General features: G+C 40.3%; 1 protein-coding gene across 3 annotated transcripts in view; it reads right to left on the bottom strand.

The window, feature by feature from the left end:
- Window positions 1–441: 441 nt before the first annotated feature.
- The window catches only part of mdfi (MyoD family inhibitor), a 34,102-nt gene continuing 13,170 nt past the window's right edge, over window positions 442–21,373 (bottom strand). For all 3 annotated transcript variants that reach the window (XM_015959567.3, XM_015959568.3, XM_015959569.3), the window contains exons 3-5: window positions 15,508–15,654; window positions 3,253–3,618; window positions 442–3,093 (exon numbers count right to left, since the gene is read on the bottom strand). In XM_015959567.3, the coding sequence (XP_015815053.3) occupies window positions 2,840–3,093; window positions 3,253–3,618; window positions 15,508–15,654 (767 nt within the window). In that variant the 3' untranslated portion in view covers window positions 442–2,839. The remainder of the gene's footprint in view (window positions 3,094–3,252; window positions 3,619–15,507; window positions 15,655–21,373) is intronic.

Genomic DNA, 21,373 nt, shown 5'->3' with positions numbered 1-21,373 from the left:
GTGTGCCCCAGGCTTTATTTTTCCGATATTTCAACATCTCACCTCAGATTGGATGACAGCAACGTAACTCTACCACTGACTTGCAACGTGGATGCTGTTATCTTCACAGAGAACACAAGCCTGAAGGGGACTCTGTCATGTGGTGAAGGCGCTAATGCTAGCTAGCTTAAACTAGCCGAGGCGTCCGTTTCTGATTCCAGCCTTCCTTTTTGTGAGATTGGTGAACGCTAATTCAATTTTAAATCTGAGATTTTCACTGTCTGTTTTCTATCAGCTAATGCAGGAGATAGGTGTAGAAGACTATTTCCATGTTCGGCCTGCATGAGAAACTCAGAGTGACTGATTATAATCAGAAAAAAAAACTTTAAAAACCGAGTCTTGTTATAATCAAAAGCATTTCATGCAACAACTTCATATCATAAAAAATCATAAGGGAGAGTGTGGAGTTCACATTGTTTATTCAGTATTAAACAAAGAAATCTGAATGTGACTTCCAGGACAGTAACTCAAACTAAATCTGGGTAATGTAAACAGAACGACATTACAGTGGACTGGAGTCTCTGCTGGGTCTTTCAGGTGACTTTTATAAGCAGCCAGCTATTCGCACCGATTTATCAATTCCACTCAAAAATAACAAAAGTCCAAAAACAGTCAAAGGTGTATGCAGATTTAACAAAACACTAATAATACTGATCAGGTATATCTGAGAATATACTTGTCCTTTTCCAGTATCAAAACCTTGAATTAATACAGGGGTAACATTTAGAGATGGTGGTGGCTTTAATAAAAACAATAAAGTCCTTATATCTAGAAATTGCTCTCCATCACTAGACCAAGTCAAGTCTGCTTCTTGTATTAAAGACAAGCTAAACCATTTATAATGTCAAACAGTTGTCAGACATGAGTATTCCATGGTAGTTTCTACTGATTTTATTTTGAAATGTGCAACCTTCAGCCTTATATGAAAGCATTAACAGAGATCTTGTGACACAAATGATATTTTTTAAATATCTGTCATCTAATTTGCAGAGAATGTTGTTAGGGAAACCAATTTTGTTTTGTTTTCTCGTGCACATGAGATGACTTTGCACACACCAGAGACATTTATCACAATTCACTCCCAGTCTGGTGACGGAGAACCGGTCCGTAACAGGAGCATCACAACTATTATTTGCACTTTTGCACGCACAAACAAATGTCACTCATATTTTCATGCATTTTTCCAGAGCTGCATGTCTTCCAGCACTGTCCAGGATTCAGTTTAAACCAGTTTCCTAAAACTCCAAACTCTTCCGGGTTGACTCGTATTTAACAGTAAATCTTTGAATTATGTGACTGTAAAGCAGCAAATTACATCATGCATGTTGTGTTTTGGTGCCATCAAGTTGAGAACTAAGTGAGTGCTCTATTTTCATCTGATGTGCTAAACTGCAACCCTCAATAGTGTAGCGCATTAAATTTATGCACAAAGGTATAAAAACTAAAGTCTGGAAAGAGTGAAGAGCATTTTGAATAAAAAGGATTTCTCTAAAGTAATTTAATCGAAGGAAAAAGATTTGTATCAAGTCACTTTAAAATGCACAACTGATCTATGCGACATCTCAAGGGGTACTGGTTTAAGGGGAAATGAAGGTGTGCGCCATAGCATATGAGAGTTTGGGCCTCTTATCAAGACTGTACCATTCATATGGCAAGCGTGGATCTAGCTTAGCATAATTTCACGAGATTCTCACTTAAGGAATTAAATTCAATGCTGAGCAACGTCTGCTTTACAGAGAGCCTAGCGAAACCTGATAACACAGAAATGTGATTTTTCACATTTAGAGGAGAAATGCAAATATCTTAACTAAAATCTACAAAACAAGGATTAATGGAGATTTGGTGAACGGCGAGAAACCTGCTGGAAATATCAAGACTTAAAGCTTTAGCCGAAACCATTTCTTCCCACCCAGAGAATGGGAGGATTATATTTAAAAAAGATGGAGATGATGGCTTTTAGTTCCTTTACTAGACGAGCAAAAAACAAAAATCTGCTGAAAACGGTCAAAGACTCTCAATAAAATGTAAAAGTAAACAAATTTTGAAAAATAAATGAGGAGAAATCTGGAAGAAAGCTCTCCCTTCACATGTCAGAGTAAAAACTGTGTCCATTGCTGTGAATCTGTGCAGAAAGACGCATAACAAAAAATAAATCTAGTATTGCCACAAGCCACTTTTCTGTTTCCTGTTTTGTACAATGCAACAAGGACAAAGACAGATTCAGAATCTCCCACTTTATGTGTTTTAACATAATAAAGGCCACTGTGTTCAATCAGAATGGAAGACTTTAACCTTGCCAAGGACAGGAGGACATACTATGCTTCTACTGAGATCTGAGCGACCGTTTTCCCATTATTCTGCTGCTCTTATCTACAGAAACACTAAAATCCGGTTAAATGGAGCCATTTTCTCATTTGCGTTTAGAGGTCATTTTGCATGCTTGAAGAACTCCAGTAATTTAGATGGCACTGGGGCTTCCATCGTAATAATAGCTGGTTCTGAGTGGGTCCAGAAGCTCAGTCTGCAGATCAGTGCAGGAATTCCCTCTGCAGCACAAACCAACTGCCAAGCCAGAGCACGAAATGAAAAGTTACTGTATTCTGATCAATAAAAGAAGTAACTTGCCACAACTTTTACTTGGTAAACCTGTAGGATGCACTGGACACAACGCAGAGCCAGCTGGTATTAAGTGAATAGGGAACACAGCTATTCTTATGTCAGGTAAGAAGCTGATTTACTGAGTGTCTGTTTTGGGGCCTTTGGATGCTTGACCGCCACTCGGTGGTGCCTCAGAAAGACCTCAGGAGGAGAAGCAAAGGCTGCAGCACTCCATACAGATCTCCAAGCAGTCCGCAGACTCGCAGCAGGCGTCAATGATGCCACAGTCCATGTCACAGGGCAGGTCACAGTCACCGCACTCCTCTGTCACACAGCAGCAGCAGAAACAGGAGTCGTCGCCTGCACAGGAGCCGCAGGTGGCGCAGTCCAGCACGATGTTGCACAGAGTTAGGAACTCACAGAATAGGCAGGCCAGGATACAGTGAACACAGCAGTCTGGGTGAAAAAGCAGAGGCAGGCGGGATGTGCTTTAGCATTATACAAAAGGCAATGTTACATTGAACAATAAACAAAAAAAGAGGATTTTCTAGCCTCAAAGAGGGATGAGGCTGTTTTTCCTCCTGTTCTCCGGCGGTATCTGTATTTGTATCTCACCGTCCTGTCCATCGGTGGGAATCTGGGAGCTGTTGCTCTTTGAACTGCTCTTACTCCTCTTGCTGCTCTGTGACGTGATGGAGGGGTTCGACTGGAGTTTCTTGCTGTGCTTGGGTCCCGCTGAAGATGAGGAGGAGCTGGATGAGCTCCCCTTTGGGAGCGAGCCCAGCTTGGGGTGCCTGTGAGCTCCCCCGTTTCTGACAGAATGGGATTGAAGAGAATGCAGGTGAGGCGTTTGTTGAGGACTTTGTGTGTGAGGGGTGTGTGTGTGTTCGTGGCTCTTGGATCCGTTGCGAAGCAGGCTGCCGGGCTGCGACCGGCATGGATCTGTGTGGTGGAAGGAAGTGGATCTGGCTGCTGGCTGAGCTGAAAAATATAAACAACAAAAACTCACTTTCAGGATTAAAGCAAGACTTTTTAATAGTGTAAACACTTTAAGCTGTTGCTTTTAAACTGGTTTCAGTGGTTCTTGAGCCAGAAACTTGAGTTCCTTCACATGGGACAACACTGTAGCACTCTGCATGGGAAGTCTCTACCTGCTTTACGGCAATAGCTGTTTACCGTGGCAGTGAATCATATAAAGGCGAGCAGTTAGCTTTCAATTAATCTGACCATCAATAAAAAGCACAAGAAGACGTTCACTTTTTTGTTCACATCATGGTGGATCCTGGAATTTAAAGGAGGTGAGGTGGAGGTGAAGCTAAGCACTAAAACCAAAGTGAACATCAGCGTGGCATACACTCGTTTGAGGACTCTAAAGGGCGCTACGAAATCCCCAGACTGATGATGAGCTGGCTTTGTTGCTACTGGATTTGTACGTAATAATATTTTTTGTCCAATGGAGTGGATCTTTTGTATGTTCCTTCTGTGTGATCTGTTAAATTCCATGAATTTTTTCTCTCTAAATCCCAGCGTAGTAGATTTGTTTTAAGCTGACGATTTTCGGCTAACACTGTAGCCTTCCTGTAGCCGATCACGGCTCTGAGAAAGACTACAGTGTTAGCTGAAACTTGTCAGCTTAAATGGTAAAAACAAATCTACGCTGGGTTTTAGAAAAAACAAGTAATTGAGTGTGGATCTTTACTTCATGCCTTAAGTATCAGTTGGCTTGCGTTAGCATTAGCGTGTTTTTAGAGCTAGCTACAGCAAGCAGTGGCAAGGTTGTTTACGACAGTTGCATTTATGTTTTCAATCTCCAGGGAGAAGCGGGAAACTTGTTAAGTGTTGCTTTAAGACATTTTTTCTAACTATTTATGTTTATTTATTTGGCAAACACTTTTATCCAAAACGACGTGCAATTGTGAATCTACAGGGCATGTTGTGATCTGTGGGGGAGACCGCGGTACCTGGAGGAAACCCACACACGCATGGGGAGAGCATGCAACTCCACGCAGAAAGGCCGCAGCCAAGTTTTTAACCTTCAACCTTCTTTCTGCGAGGCAACAGTGCTAACAACTGTGCCACCGTGCAGCCCTATTTATGTTTCTGTCTGAATTATTTAATATTTGATTAATTTTCAATGTTGCACCAGTTATGTTTTGACAGCCGGTGCCGATTTTCTTACAGCTCTGACCCCTTGATATTGATTTTGGACAATTCTAATTTAACATAACAAACTTTAACAGAATAGGCTTTAAATTCCTGATGAACCTGAACATTTTGATTCTGGAAACTGAGTCCTCTTAGAAAAACCATCCAAAGAAACAATCGGGTGGGAAAAGCCAGTGAGTGTTTCCTAAGCTGACCTCTGATTCTACTTGTCTAGACACTTGCAAAACTAGAGACCAGTGCAGCAACAATTGCAGCACAAAAAGACAGCAGGACAAGAGTTATTGTCTACAAATACATTAAAACCTGAGAATCAGACATTACCTTTAAGAATTTGGTTTTTAGAAGCATCTGATTTTGGCTCAGTGACCTGAATACTCAACCCCAAGCGCCACAGAGAATTATCAGTTTAGGAAGATAAGCAGTGCCACATGAAAACAGGAACCAAATGGGAATAAAAGCATTTTATGGCCTTGAATAGTTTCTTTTTTTTTAGATTGAAATTGTGGTATAAGACATATGGTGTGCCTTAACAGAGCAGGGTATGGTGCAAAACCTCTAGAACATTAATAAACAAACAAATCAAAGTTATAGATTGGATAATCAGCCAGAGATGTATAACTCATGCAGGCCTGCTTTGATTTGCCAGTGGTTACGGTCGTACAACAATCCAGAATTATTTAAGATTCTTTCATTCAGCATTTTCTAACTTAGCTCCAGATGTTTGACATGCTGTAGGGCCAGTGAGAAAGTGAAAGTGTGTAGATGTGCATGCATGCGCAAACCTAAAAGAAGTGGTCATAATTCCTTCTGTAATGTCTCTAATGGTTAAAAAATATTATCTTTAATTTTTATCTCTTAACAAAGGACATCTTTTCTTTCTCTGTTCAATTTATTCTACTTTTCCTTCTCTGCTGGTTTTTAGGATGATTTTGTGTTGTAACATTTTAAGCTGGCCAAGATACACAGCTCAGAAAAAAATGACTTTATAAAAAGGAAGGTTTCTGCGCACATTTTTATTATTATTCCCCTTTAGTTTAGAGTTGTGCCCTGGGGCATTGAGAGAACTTGAGAAATTCATACTTCTTATGAGTTTAGGGTGTGTGTGCATGTGAGTGTGTGTGTGTGTGTGTGGGGGGGGGGGGGTACAGCACATAGGCGGATCTGGCAGGCATACAGAGAGAGAGAGAGAGAGAGAGAGAGAGAGAGAGAGAGAGAGAGAGAGAGAGAGAGAGAGAGAGAGAGGTGGTGAGTCAGGATTATGTTAAACAGAAGTTAAGGTTTTGCCCACAAAGACACACAAATATATGCACGCAACACATGTGGATACGCGCGCACACACACACACACACACACACACACACACACACACACACACACACACACACACACACACACACACACACACACACACACACACACACACACACACACACACACACACACGAGAGAAAAAAACAAGCCTTCTTTGTCTGCAGTGAACAGAAATATGTAGCAGAAAGATTGAGAACATGAGCCGTTGCTGCTTTTGCAAATTCTCTTGGATCAGGATGATTCATGGGTGTGACTCATAAACACAATGATTCAGCAACAGAATAAAAATAACTGCAAATAAAACAGAAGTGTGGCAGCGGCATGATGGGCCTGGGAAACATCAGTATGTGACTGTGTGTTTGCGCTCATGTTTGCAGATATTTTGAGCTTGTAAGCGATTAAAAGTGAGTCATGGCCATCTAAACGCAGCAGCACCCTCCATCTTTACCTCCTTTCCTGCTTTCCAGATACCCTGTTTACACACCTCCCTCCCCAGAAACAGACAGACTCCCTCTCTCTTTTTTCTCCTGGAATGACTCATGACTGTCTGTCTGTTGTCTGAGCTCACACTAGTGTTGGAATACTCAACTAAAAGTAAAAACATGACATTTAGTATAAAAATGTAAAAATCCACTTAATATTTACTAGCAGAAGAAATGAAAGGGTGATGCTTTCAGCCACCGTTCTGATCCAGATCACCCAAAACCACCAAACTGTTTCCAGATAAATCATTTTATATTTAGTTACTGATTGACAGATCTGGACTCAGCTTCTTTGACATAAAATGAACTTATTCTCCAAACATTTTTTGCAACATTTCAAAATCCTCTCGAACTCTTGAGTGCCTGTAATTTTCCAACTGCCTCCCTCCGGTCAGAGTTGGACTGATGTTGCCCAGCGCTGACGAGACACAAGCCGTTTGACAATGATGACCTAGAGCTAATAAATTAAATTAAAATTAAAGGTGTCAAGTAACAAAGTACAAATACTTTGTTACTTGGCATTCGTAGAAACTGTGGGTATCTATACTGGAGTGATTACCTATAGCTGACTTTTTCCTTCTACTCCTTACATTTTAAAAGCAGCCTCTGCTCCTATTTCATTCCAGCTTTTCATAAAAACTCAAAGACAAAAAAACCTATCTAGATAAATTGCACCATCCAGGTACTGATCTGACATCTTGGTTTGTACTCAACCCATTTCACATACAACACAAACCTCATCACAGTCCAACCAGGAAATTAATTTGTTTTTATTTACTTAATGACAACCATACAAGTACAATAGTTACTAAGCTGTCCAGATATCCAGTTTTATCACCTGTTGACTTCACAGATTCTTGTATCTGTTGGATTAATATTTATATTCCAATAGATTATTGATGACACGGCTTTGAATCATTCATCAATTCAAACACACGTTCTCACAAGTCACCATCAAATCAACGTTTTTTGCTGATTAACAGAATACACGAGTGGCATTTTAATGCATCTGATCTAAAATATAAATATTCTGCCTAAAACTGTTATTGTGCCCCCCCCCCCCCCCCCCAGGTTAAAAATCTGCTCCACATTTGAAATTGAATCAGCCATTGCCAAGTGGTACCGTATGACGTGGCTGCACTACTGAGTCTTGACCACGCCCCCAGCTGGCTAGGCCACTCTTGAGTTGATACAAAACGATACGGCTCAGGGTTGCTTGTCTCTTAAAAAAAAGTCCTCCTCCCTTTCCTCTGGTGAAGGAGGTAGAGAGAAATCCTCCAGACTATGATGCATGTTGCTGTTTCTCCATCCAAGTGGTGTGTGTGTGTGTGTGTGTGTGTGTGTGTGTGTGTGTGTGTGTGTGTGTGTGTGTGTGTGTGTGTGTGTGTGTGTGTGTGCGTGCGTGCGCACAGTTGTTAGTAGCTTGTTAGAAGCGGGGTTTTGTATTGTTCAGTCACTGCCGCAGTGCTGCCCTCTTGGTCCACCAGACGACGACTTCTTTTGGTGCATTTTTCAAACAGGAAGAGTGGACGGAGTACAACTCTGGTAGTGGGTGACTTGCTCTTTAGTGTTTTAGCATTGCACCAAAAATTGATCAATTTTCAAATCATTTCTGCTGCTGAAAGAGTTTTCTAGTGTATGCCAAAGTTTTCAACATATTCATATAACAATATTGTAGTCATGGCGTGGGTTTTTCTTTGTTGGACCTTTTTGCTTAGAATATATTACTTTTACTTTCATACTTCAAATAGTTGTGCAACCAGTACTTTTATTATTTTTACTCACCTCATTTCATCGTGTCTGAAAGTGTCTGGATCATGAAGACTGCCTTTCATTTCATATTAAATCTTGTCAGGGGCAGACTGGTGGATGGGGTTTTTGAAACCACTAACAGATGTTGTTGTACTGTGTGCAGAACGTGGTTAAGTGTCTTGATGATGAAGTGGTCCAGGTGGCAGCATGCTCACTCTGCACATCACTGGTGTCACATACTTTAATCACAGGAGGTGCACTTTGGCTGTGTCGAAAGAAAGTTGGATGATTTTCTCTGTAGTTTGATGACACAACATCCGCTCAGGATTTCGAAACCAGATTCCTCAGAACATACAACAGTTTTCCACTTTGTCTCAGTCAATCATAAAGCTGTGAACCGTGTTCTCTAAAGTGGTTTCTGGAAGCTCGTCAGAACCAAACATAAAATATGGGGTTTATTTTGTATTGGTGTTTGGGAGAAGAGCCCTAAGACTGCAGATGTTTGATTTTCATCATTGTTACAGTTATGTTTTGGGTTTATTGAACAAGGACAAAAGACAATGTTGCATGTAAGGACAATGCAACCGTTGTTTGGTACAGTGTTCCACACATGTATTTATCAAGATTCTCTGAATATTTAGAACTTTTTATAATTAGAGAAAAGTGATGCTCCTTTCAGTGTTTGAAATTTCAAAGGTTTAAAAATTATTTACAACTTGTTTGTTCTGCACATGAATGTATCACCTAGAAAGGGATTGTTCACATGGTTCAACGTCAAATAGTTCCCAATACATATTTTAACAGGCACTTGCAAAAATAACAAGAACTCGTCCATGTTGACATGTGGTATCTGTTTTTTTATTATGTATTTAATGTCGTTTCTATTTGTTTTTATTCTATCCTGATTTTACCCCCATTTGCATTATTAGAACTTTTGTGTAATTTTACCAAACCTTTGCAGAAACATTAGGCAGAAATCCCCCCATAACGTGCAAGTTCACGCCACTTAGTGGTCTCACAGAGTGATGTAAAAAATCTGTGCTTTGTCTGGTCCTTGAATGCCACATTTCACATCACACAGCTGCTCACCTCGTCCCCTGAATGGACGTCATACTTTGACAGACTCAAACTCTTAATGTTATTAATGTCTGTGGATGCCTTTTGGTGCAGATCAATGCCATCACTCACTGCTATATGCGGGTATCCTAGCAAAGTCCTGAAAAGGGCGATTTTGGATGGAGACACAACGGCTGAGGGGATTGAGCCACCGTATCTCCCGGCCCCTTTTCTTCCTCCCAGTTTCCTAAAGAGGAAACACAGCTTTTGTGGCATTTTGGTCAATGTTATTGTTTGCAAAGTGCATTATAAATAAAGTTCATCTGACAGTTTAGAATGTAAATGTGCACTCACTGGCTATTTAACTGGCTCGTTTTTGCAAATGTACTAGCAAGGTGTACCCAATAAAGTGGCCAGTGTGTGTATATGCTAAAAAATATCCTGCATCAGCACCAGGCTGCCCACGGATGTGCCTGTTTTTTAATGGGTTTTACTAAAGAGGTACTGGAAATCGACCAACGCAATATATAAGGAGTATGGGTGCGATGTATCAGCCGACTGGTAAATAGGCCGGTCTACCCCTATGAAAACTTGCAAAAATGTTTTGGTTTCATTAGTTTATTTACAAGCTAAAACTCAACTCACAACATTCAGTTCTATTTAGTTTGACCCAATTATTTGAGTTTTACATGTTAAATGAAGGGAAAGTCTGTGCAGGTATCAAAAGAAGAAGGTAAGGTCTGAAATGAGTAGAAAACATGAAGCAGCATCGTGTTCAGCAACATTAATGGCTGTCCTGACAGAGCAAACCACCACCTCATCCTCACATGACCTTGTGATGTCACTCCCCAAACCAAAGGAGCATTTTCCTGCTCAGGTTCGTGTTCTGCTGTTTGTCAGCAAATGTAAAACAAATTTAAAAATGACAGAATTCAGATTCAGAAAAAAATAAAGCCAGAGAACAAGTTAGTCAGCTAGAAATGGAAAATGGTCTCAGTCCATGTGTTTGTCTCTAATCAAGAGCAGTGTCACCGTCCTGCTAGACTTTCCATCAACAGCACATCACTCCTCTTTCCTGACAAGAAGATAATAACAGATTTTCCATCACATACATTAAACAGGATGTCTCTTTTTCCTTCAACATTCGTTTAAAACAGTAAAAACAAACAAAAGCACACAAAGTGAAATTATTTTAACATACATGCTACTGGGATCCTGTTTATAACTAATTACATGTGTGAGGTTTTTTGGTTTCCAGTTAGGAGTGTGAGCTGCTTAACATCTGCGAACATGTGTATCCTGCTGCGTCCGTGACGTCAAAGACAACACTGTTTTCATGACATCACTCAGGCCAAGTGTGTGTGTGTGTGTGTGTGTGTGTGTGTGCTAAAATCACACTCTCACACATGTTGGTCAACCTCTCTGCACGCTGCTCTCAGACAGCTCGTCACAGGCTTGCAGCCAGATGCATTCTGCTCCTGTGAGGTCATCACTGTGAGACGACGCAAACAGGAGGAGAGGAATCTTCTGTTTGCGCTTCTGTTTCCTCACTCTCCAAATCACAAACACCACCGTGTGCACTCGTAACAGATGTCGCACGGGCGTGATCTCAGACGCAGGTCTGAGTCACGGCGATGTCACACCATATACACGCTCATTACACAGCCAGATAATGCACAAGGATGATGGATTTATTGTCTGCAGATGACAGAGACCACATTTAATGGGCGATTGCGCCTCTCGAGGCTCTCGCAGGACACACAAACCACCTCACGCAGACATAACAAAACTGAATCAAGATTTAACGGAAAAAGGCAGGTGGAGATACTCCGAATCTTAGTGAGAAAATCTCACAGACTGTTGGCGAGAGAGAGGGAGAGAGCGAGGGATGAAAGGAGGAGGCACAGCAAGGCAAAACCAAAGTAAATGAAAACGGGTACATATGGTGGTACAGTTTGTTCAAGCCTGCAAAAGTTGCATAATCTTCCCAGAACGGCATATGGAGCTGCCGGGTGTCACAGGTTTCACTAGAATGCTGAAAAAGAACTGAAAACGGGAGAAACAACAAGAAAATCCGGCTCTGACCCCAAAAATAGACTCACAGGTCAGGACAGGTAAAGAGCAGACGTCTGCTCAGTTCATAACTCACTGCTTTCACCTACTTATTCATTTCCTTCCTAAAACGCAAGTGATTCTGTCACCACAAACTAGCTATTATGATGTCATCCATGGCTGGCCTTTCATGAAAAAAAAAACCCTGATAGTCGTCTAACACATACTCAGATGTCAGCTTATACAACCCTTTCCTCAGCCCTAAATTCCTCCTGTCATTCATTCCTCATTCTTAAACCATCCCCCTCTTTACAGCAAATAACAGGAAGGACAGATTTAGGCTGCTCTGGAAGGGTTTAAATGTATTTTTACTGTGCTGTTAGGTTTGTGGTTAAGCCTCGAGACAAGTTTGCTAGAATTGTGTGGGTGTTATCAATGCTGAGCCTGATCTTCATAAAAAAAAGGAATAAACATACCAGAAATTAGGTTAAGAGTAAGGCTGAGTTTCATCTGGTTTCAAAGTAGAGAAATAAGTGCGGTGGAGGAATGGGATTGCACACTTGTGTAACGTTTGGCTTTGCTTCACAAATTTGACTGTGACTGCACATCAAGGAGGAGAGACAGACAGCCTCTCTCTCTCTCTCTGCCTGTCTGAGGCAAAAACCACAGGACCTGAAGGTGGTTGGTAACACGATGCTGCAAAGAAAACTTCTAGGTGTTTTGATGCTGCTAATCAGTGAAATGAGACGAGACGCTTCTGCTTTGTACAAACGCAGAGTTTTGTGGGAGATGAATGTAAACACACTGCAGACAGAAAGATACAATATTTCTCTCTTCTTGCAGATTCGGTTTTTAACTCAAGTTAAATGAAAATGTTTTAAAACTGAGTGGGAACAGCTTCAAAGAGACGATGTGTAGTTTTGACTGTTCATTTCTGGAAATATCCATCAAAATGTTGTTGAAAATGAATGAAATGATGCCCAGTTGTTGCTGTTACATCTCATCTAGAAGGTTTGAATCCCAAATGGGGCATTCTCCTTGTGCGTTCTCCGGGTTTCCTCTCATAGGCCAAAACATACATTTCTGGCTAAATAGACAATCTTGAATTGTCCCTAAGTGTGTGTGTGTGTGTGTGTGTGTGTGTGTGTGTGTGTGTAACGTCTAATTTGTCTCTGTGTGACCCTGTGATGGACTAGTGGTCTGATCAGGGTGTCCCCAGCCTCTCATCTGATGGCTGCTGGAGTTAAGACAACAGCTCTTTGTGACTCTTCTGAGAAATAAGCAGTCCAGATACTAGATGGATGGATGGAACTGGGTGCACAAGTTTGAATTTGGGGCAATGGTGGCTCAGGAGTTAGGAGTTCCCTTTGTAATGGGTGGGCTGCTGGTATAAACCCTGGCTTCATCCATGTTAGTTGTTGTGTCCATGGGCAAGACACCTCACCCTCTTTGCCTGCTGGTGGTGGTTGGGGGGCCGGTGGTGCCTGTGTACGAGAGCGTTGCCTCCCTCAGTCAGGCCCAGGGTGGCTGTGGCTACGATGTAGCTCATCACCACTAGAGTGTGAATGTGGCTGATGTAGGAATGCTGTACAACATGTTTATGATCATTTTATTAATATATTATGGATTTTTCTTTGTTTTGTGTGTGATTTGAACTGAAATGCGACACCAAAAATACTCCAAAGTGGAGGCTTTATGGCCCCAAAGTGGCCCGCATGCACAGAGGACAAGAAGTCACACACAACACGCCCTGTGGAGTCGGAACCAGGAGAGGTGGAGGTGTGTTGCAAATGGCTTCACTGACAGTTCATCCACTATTTCAGGATCACACTTGTCAAGTCTTCAAACCATTTACAAAGTATAAACTGTAACTACTCTGGTCTGCTCCGTACTGACGTCCACACCATTTATGTTCTTCACACGCATCAAAATGTTGTGGCACACCGTGAAAACTAAAAGAAAAACTGATATCTTATTTCAAACCCTTAATCATCTCAATAATAAACATAATCACAGCATTAAAAATATCAGATATGTGTCACATGTGGGGGGTGGGGGGATGGGACTTGATGCACTTTTGCCTGCAGTGTGAACGTAGTCAAGGAGAACCAAGAAGAAGCTCCTGTTCCCAATGAGACACCTTCAACATTGAATGAAATTAGCAGATGCCCTCTTGACCACGCCTTTTAATCAAAGCTTTTTTGGTCAGAATAGATCAGTACTGAGCTATTTGGCCACAGTGACTAAATGAATGCTTGAATGGTGCAGGGTGAGGCTTTCAAACCTAAGAATACCAGATCAACTGTCAAGCACGGCGGTGGCATCACCCTTTGGCACTAGACCAAAAGCATCAAGTTTATGAAAGGTGGAAGACTGTTCCCAAATGCTTTAAATTCTCCTAGATAGTTAAATGGTACAAACTTGGTCACAACTGGATGTTCCACCAGGAAAATAAGTCAAAACAGACATCAGGACCGGTTTCTGACTGAATCAAGCTTCTGAAATAGGTCTGCCAAAGCCTCAACCTCAATAAAAATTTGCGAACTGTACTTAAAGATGAGTCTGCTCCAGAAAACCAAACATTTTAAATGATGTCTACCAACTCTGCCCAGAAGAGTGGTCAGATATCGTAATTAGGCCAGAAGCTTGTTGATGGCTGCAGAAAGCTTGTGGTTGAGGTTCTAGTTGGTAAGAAACATTTAAATAAACACTAGAATGGATGAAAATGAATATTTGAGCATTTGTGTATAAATGTAACCCTTAATGGAAGAGAGAATAGCCTGAATAACTGTAAACGTCTGCATCCCGTTCCTGTTTTTAAAAACCTTTTCATAATCATTTAATACTGGAGGGAAAAGGATTCAGTTCAGTCATTAAAGCCCCAAATCAACTAGCATCCATGCCCATGATGAGTTTACGTGGACCTCCGACCATGACTGCACAGCTGTGCAGTCTCCAAAAGTCTCTGAAATAAGACTCTAATAATCATTATTATTCAAAAGCCTACACTGTGAGTAAAACATGACCAACTAAAACAAATGAAACCAGGCCACATAAAAACCAGAGATGGTGAAGAATATTGGCTAAGTGCCCAAGGTCAATGTTTCTCTAATCACAGTTTTTCCGTTGAAAACTCCACCTTTTAGGTTTGTTTTGCCACGGACTCAAAAAGCAGCTAGCACTAACCTTTCCTCTTAGGTGGGGTTTGTTAGTGATTCATAAATATTCTTAAAGAACGACAGCTTGTGCTGTAAACAACTGGCATTTACAAATGGTGTAAAAGTCACTTTTTTTTATTATAGGGTGTTTTAGAATGATAGTTTTCTTTTATTGATTTACGTAGGAACTAGAGTAAACAGGAAGCAGAGGGTTGGTTTGTCAGCGGTGAATCAGTGCATCTGCGTGCGTGTGTGTGTCTGTGCGTGTGTGTGCGTATCATTGTTTTACAAAATGTCCACATCCTCCTGTGTAGAGGTCAATTCTGCTAACAGGCTTTAGACATCTTTATCCTGGAACCATAATTTGATTTATTTTTGAACAATTTTTGCTCGGAAATTAATCTTGTCAAAGTGTATCTAATAAAAATCTGCATATGTGTGAGCAAGGTCAAAGGTCAGCTTTTATAAGGCTTAAAAAGGGATTTGAGCAGGCAGCAGGAACATGTGGAACACAGTTTTAGTACTTTGTTTCTTTATTATTTGATTTATTTTTGTTTAAATGACCAATAAGTCCAGCCAATCTTTAATAACAGTGGTGACTGGGGAAACGGCCACACCCAAACAATTCATGTCCCAACAAAGAAAGGCAGGAAGACAGAAAATTCAGAGAGGAAATTGAAAAAAGATGAGAAACTGTATTTAAACTGTGGTAGTTTGTAATTAACGGCCTCTTTGCTTAACACAGCTGTGAATGTAGACATTTTCTTCTGTGAGTGTGAATACCTGACCTATTTCTCCAGGGTGAGCAGATGTATTTGCTTAATGTCAGGATAGTGTGACTCATCCGACCCGAGATCAGTAAAGTGTATGAATGTGTGTGTTGGTGTACTCACACGTAACACTCTCGCTGGGCATAGTGAGGGTCGAATGCGAGCGGCCGTCGCTGTGATTGCATCTGTCTCCATCCTCGCTCAACAACAACCGATCCGGGGTACCGTTGACCCTCAATATGAGGGGCTCAGTGTAGATGTGGGCCACATCTGCAGAAATAAAGCACACGCACGCACACACACACACACACACACACACACACACACACACACACACACACACACACACACACACACACACACACACACACACACACACACACACACACACACACACACACACACACACACACACACAAAGACTATTAGAAGGAACTTAAATCTGGGAAAAGTAAAAAAAAAAAAAACCTGAGATATATTCCCATACCTGTAAAAAACGTAACTTCCCATCTACAAACACTTAATTAATTAGGAGAGGAGTTTGCTGACTTCAACAAAGCCACATTTTGTCTGTGTGTTGCTGTGTGCTCAGTCCTAAACTTCCATCTGGAAGCAGTTAAATTCAGCCCCTTGTGGCTGTTTAGGGGTCTACGTGAACGCTTGTGAAACTTGAAATCTGTGTTGCTCAGTGTGTGTGTGTGTGTGTGTGTGTGTGTGTGTGTGTGTGTGTGTGTGTGTGTGTTCATGCGAGTGGGTGTCTGTTTAAAGTGAGCACATAGAAGACCATATACATGATATGGATGCTGTAACTGTAAGAGGGAGGGTTTTATGCTTTCAAAGACACCATGCAGTCCACTAATTAAGCTGTTTTTTAAACACACACACACACACACACACACCCACACACACACACACACAGTGACAACACAGAGGCCTTCAAAGTGAAGCAGGCACAGGCCTCTGAGAGGTGCATACTCATTCCTGGGTAAATGGGAGCCAGCTGGGCTTGATAAACACACACGCACACAAACAGAGCCACGTCCTGTGCATGGACTCAACACTTCCCGGCGATGTTTATTTACTCTATCCGCTCTCCCTCACCTCTCTATCTGTCCTCTCTTTCCTGTCCCCTGGCTCTCACATTGCTTGCCTCTATTTCTCTTTCCTCTGCACATTTGACCAAATTCCATGAATTGATTGCCACGGTTTTGGCCGAGGAGTTATCCTCTTAAATGCCAATCTCATCTGTAGAGACTTGTAATAATGCATACGCACTGAGCTTCAAAGGGATATTTGGTTTGTTTTTTAAAGTCTGGGTGGGTGAAGTGCCTATTCAGTATCTTATCTGCAGCAGACAGCAGTCAAGTAAATGTTTAGTTTGGAAAAGCAAAAAGGATTTGTGACAGGGTAGTGGAGTTAACTGCTGCTTAAAGCAATGGTTCAGTTCTTTTGAAGTGGGGTTGTGTGGAAAGGTTACGAGTAGAGATGCACTAATTGTGGCTTTGAGGGCTGACACTGATTATTTTATAACTCTGACAAACCATCATTGGTTTGGTTCAGTTCTGATTTATCCCAAAGATCTATACCTGATAAAATACATTGTAGTTATTTCTACTTTGGTTAAACATCCAGATCCTATAAGTAAAAAATACTCACACAAATTAGAAATGGTACGTTTATGGACTGGGGATAAATAAGACATGACAACCAAAAATGAAGCCCAACATGCTAAAATATTGGCCAGTATTTGATTAATTAATATGATTAACATGAATCCAAATAGCTTTTTGAATGAACTCAGTTTGCAGAAATAGAGGTTGATTTGAAAATCCTCTCATAGTTATGTCACACTGTGAATTTGCATTCATGGCATTGGCTCACACTCGCCCACAGGAAGCCCTTTAGAATTTTTTTTACAGCAAGCAGAGAGAGTGGAAAGTGTCTTGGTGATAGTGACTTTGAAACATGGCTGAACACATTCTGTTAGCCAATCAGAAGTGAGGTGTGTGCACATCATTAATATTAATGAGTAATCCTACTGCTTTCAGCCTCTGCACCAGCAAACGTCTGCTTCTCAGAACAGAAGCATTATAGCTTTTTTTTTAAAGTTACTCACGAGGCATTGATTTACACTAGAGAACACTTTCAAGTCACCTAAGGTGTGCGACTCCGCACTCGCGCTGATGAAGCATAAACCAAGCTTTAGAAATCAGCCTGAACCTGCTCCGATGTGGGAGGAGTCTCTCTCCCTTGCTCACCTACAGTGCCGTTATTATCGGCTCTAGCAGCGCTGTGTGTGGGAACATAAAACAGGAAAATAACCTGAACATGCAGCTCTGTCAGCTGTGAAGTTGGGCTCGGCTCTGGACAGTACACCCCAACCCCCTCCCCCATGCTGGCTTTTACCGCCGCTATAACACGGGTGGAAAACCCTGGATGTAAAAAAAAGTTACACAACTGAACCTGGATCATTCAAAACTGCTAAAACCGCAGCTTTGAGGGTCACGTGATCGTGCTGTTTGAAATCGCAATTTAGATCCAAAAACGATCGTTCAGCCATATAAACCACACCTTTAAGTGAATCTGAAAACAGTCAAAACGTTTCTAAATATAAAGTTATTTTATAGAACATTAAGTTTGGTGCCCGTATACATGCCTGTGACACTCAGAATTAGAGAATGAGGTGAGAGGTGGGTATAATAATATATATATATATATATATATATATATATATATATATATATATATATATATATATATATATATATATATATGCATATATATATATATATATATATATATATATATATATATATATATATATATATATGCATATATCTATCTATCTATCTATCTATCTATCTATCTATCTATCTATCATCTATCTATCTATCTATCTATCTATCTCTCTCTCTCTATATATATATATATAGGTATATATAGATATATATAGATATATATATAGGTATATATAGATATATATAGATATATATTATACAGTACAGGTCAATTGTTTGGACACACCTTCACATTCAATGCGTTTTCTTAATTTTCATGATAATTTACAAAAGGGCAACAAGTGTTAAACACCTCTGGGAACTCCTTCCAGGCTGCTGGAAAACCATTTCAGGTGAGTATCTCTTGAAGTTCATCAAGAGATTGCCAAGAGTGTGCAAAGCAGTCATCAGAGCAAAGGATGGCTATTTTGAAGAAAATAGAATATAAAACATGTTTTCAGCTATTTCACCTGTTTTGGTTAAGCATATAACTCCACATGTGTTCATTCATAGTCTTGATGCCTTCAGTGAGAATCTACCAATGCTCTCATGAGTATGGAATTGGGCATTTTCAACACACGTCTTAAGGCTGTGGTTGGCACTAAATGCACTGGGATTTATTATCCTGTGATTGTTCAGTAAAGCAATGTCGATTTTATATTTCCTCATTAGGATGACGCAGTGATAGCTTGCTCTTGTTGTGTTGTTGTGTGTCCCGTTTATTGTTTTGTTTGTTTTTTTCTTTCTGCAGGTCTAGAAGCAGACATTTGTTCATCATTGATTGTTTGTTTCTGCGACACCCCCCTTATATTATTATTATTATTATTATTATTATTATTATTATTAATATTATATTTTATTTCATTTTTTCATTTCATTTTTTTGTAAACACTGAAAACCTGCATTGTTGTATTTCAATGGATCCCCACTAAAGCCACAGTGCCATCGAAGCACGCCTTTAGTCATCTGTGTGTTGGTACTGACATCAAACCACCAAACCACTCGACCTCAGAGACGTTCCTGAGATCTGAAAAAGATGAGCCTTAAATCAAAGTCAGAACTGCACAATCAGGAACTGCTAAGGACAGCTGGATGTGTGTTTAGGATGAGTCTATGTGTGTGTGTTTGTGAATGCCTCACCGTGTGCCTTGATATGTTCAAAGTGCATTTGGAGATGTACATGTGCATTTGGCCCTAAAGGGGCGACTTAGGGGAATTTCACCCTGCAAGTAAACAGTTACACATTAAAGAAAAAACAAATGGATGCCATGATTAGTGAATAAAAAGCAAGCACAAAAACAGTTTAGATGTGTTGGAGAATGATGTTTTGTATCCTGTTTCACCTGCAGGGGAGCATCCTGCTGCTCCTCAGGCTATAATCTCATATAAGAAGCTCTGACTGAAATGGGTTTTCCTGTTTCCTGTTAAACACACTCAAACCTGCAGCGGATGCTGTATTAGACTCCAATTATCAACACCTTGGAAAGGAAATAGAATTGTTATGCAGTTTCAGATTTTTCAACTGTATGTCTTTAGCGCTTACAAATTCTACTTTTGTAGTGTCAAGGGTTCATTGGGTCCTCACAAGATGAATTATCTGCTACAGTTAATCTTATAACCTAGGTTCACTGATAAATCAGTTTTATACTTGTTTTTTATTTTTAAATACAATCAGTCACTCTGAGATTATTGTGCAGGCTAAGCATGAAAAAAGCTTTCTACCCCTATTTCCTGCATTAGCTGCTCATAGAAAATCAGTGGAGAAATGCTTGGATTAAAAAAGCCAGTCAGATCTATGTCACTGTTAACTTAGCATTCATGAACTCAACTATCTTGGTTCACGATGGGGAAGGCTGTTACTGATTTAGCGTCCAGCCTCAGCTTTCTGATTGGCAACACAACACATTCAACAGGCAGCACACTTGTTTGTTGTTGAAAATTGGACCAAGACTATCCAACACATCTGATAGCTCTGATTTAGGGTTGGAGAGGCCCAGATGTCCATTATAGCAGACCAAAGAGCTCTTAACACACCACACACTGCAGGAATATCTGATAAGATTGTCTTTAGAGCTATTACAATAATTTGACATGATTGTCAGAATCTAGTTAAAAGTTAATCAATAAATAATACTTAATTTATACACTAGGTGTACTTTGCAGTGTAAAAAACATCAAAAGCTTCAAAAGGTAAAAAGAATGGACTTAATTTGAATACACTGACATTTTTACTAATTTTCACACACACACACACACACACACACACACACACACACACACACACACACACACACACACACACACACACACACACACACACACGTAGGCAAGCATGATCTGTTGCCATTTTTAAAGAGCTACTGAAGACTTATTTATACTCAACAGCTTTTAACACTCCTGGTTGACTTTGTAGTCCTGCTTTTTACCATTTTTTATGTCTGATTTTGAATGTATTGTTTTTGGGGTTTTATTATGCTTTAAATTGACTGCTTATATTTTAATGTTTTGATATATTTATGCTCAGCATTTTGAGCATTTTTATTTTAATTTACCAAGTTTGTCTCTCGATGCAACAGGGCCTATAGGTTTCTCTGAAGTCCTCCCAGAACGTTAAGTATCACCTCTAAACCTCCATTCTCTTCCATTGCATCTGAGCTCAAGATTTACTTTTAGATTTACTTTTCAAAACTCAGAGTAAAGGATATTTTTAACATGTCATATCATACATAAACCTCTGTAAACATATAAAAAATGACATGTTCAACAGCTAGATGCATTTGACTTGTTCTTTTTTAACAAGACCTCCAGTTCCAATCCAATGAATGTTTGTCCAGGGCTTACACTTAAGCTTCTGTTTTTGTCTTACTGAGCATGTTTCATGGTTAGCACGGTGACGTCAATGCATTTTTTCAACCTACATTGTTACAAATTTAATCCTCAAATTGCTATTGGACTTTAGACAATAAAGTATGCATGCAGGAATATTGTGCAAAATTTGGTTGGAAATCTTCCAGTGTTGCAAACTGCTGAATGACATAAGAAGATGTGCGAGATGGGAAGAATAATGGCTCCTAGAGCAGTGTTAGAAAAGAAGATGTCTTAGTTACTCTTGGCCAGCATTAATGACTGGAACCAATCAAGACCACACACAACCACAGAGGCACGATTCAAAAAGAACATTCAAATACAGCAGTGGTGTGCTTTTTGCCTTC

Source organism: Nothobranchius furzeri, chromosome 3 (assembly GCF_043380555.1).
Source record: "Nothobranchius furzeri strain GRZ-AD chromosome 3, NfurGRZ-RIMD1, whole genome shotgun sequence".
NCBI lineage: Eukaryota > Metazoa > Chordata > Actinopteri > Cyprinodontiformes > Nothobranchiidae > Nothobranchius > Nothobranchius furzeri.
The sequence above is the reverse complement of the archived record's forward strand: the minus strand, read 5'-3'. Positions and strand labels throughout refer to the sequence as shown.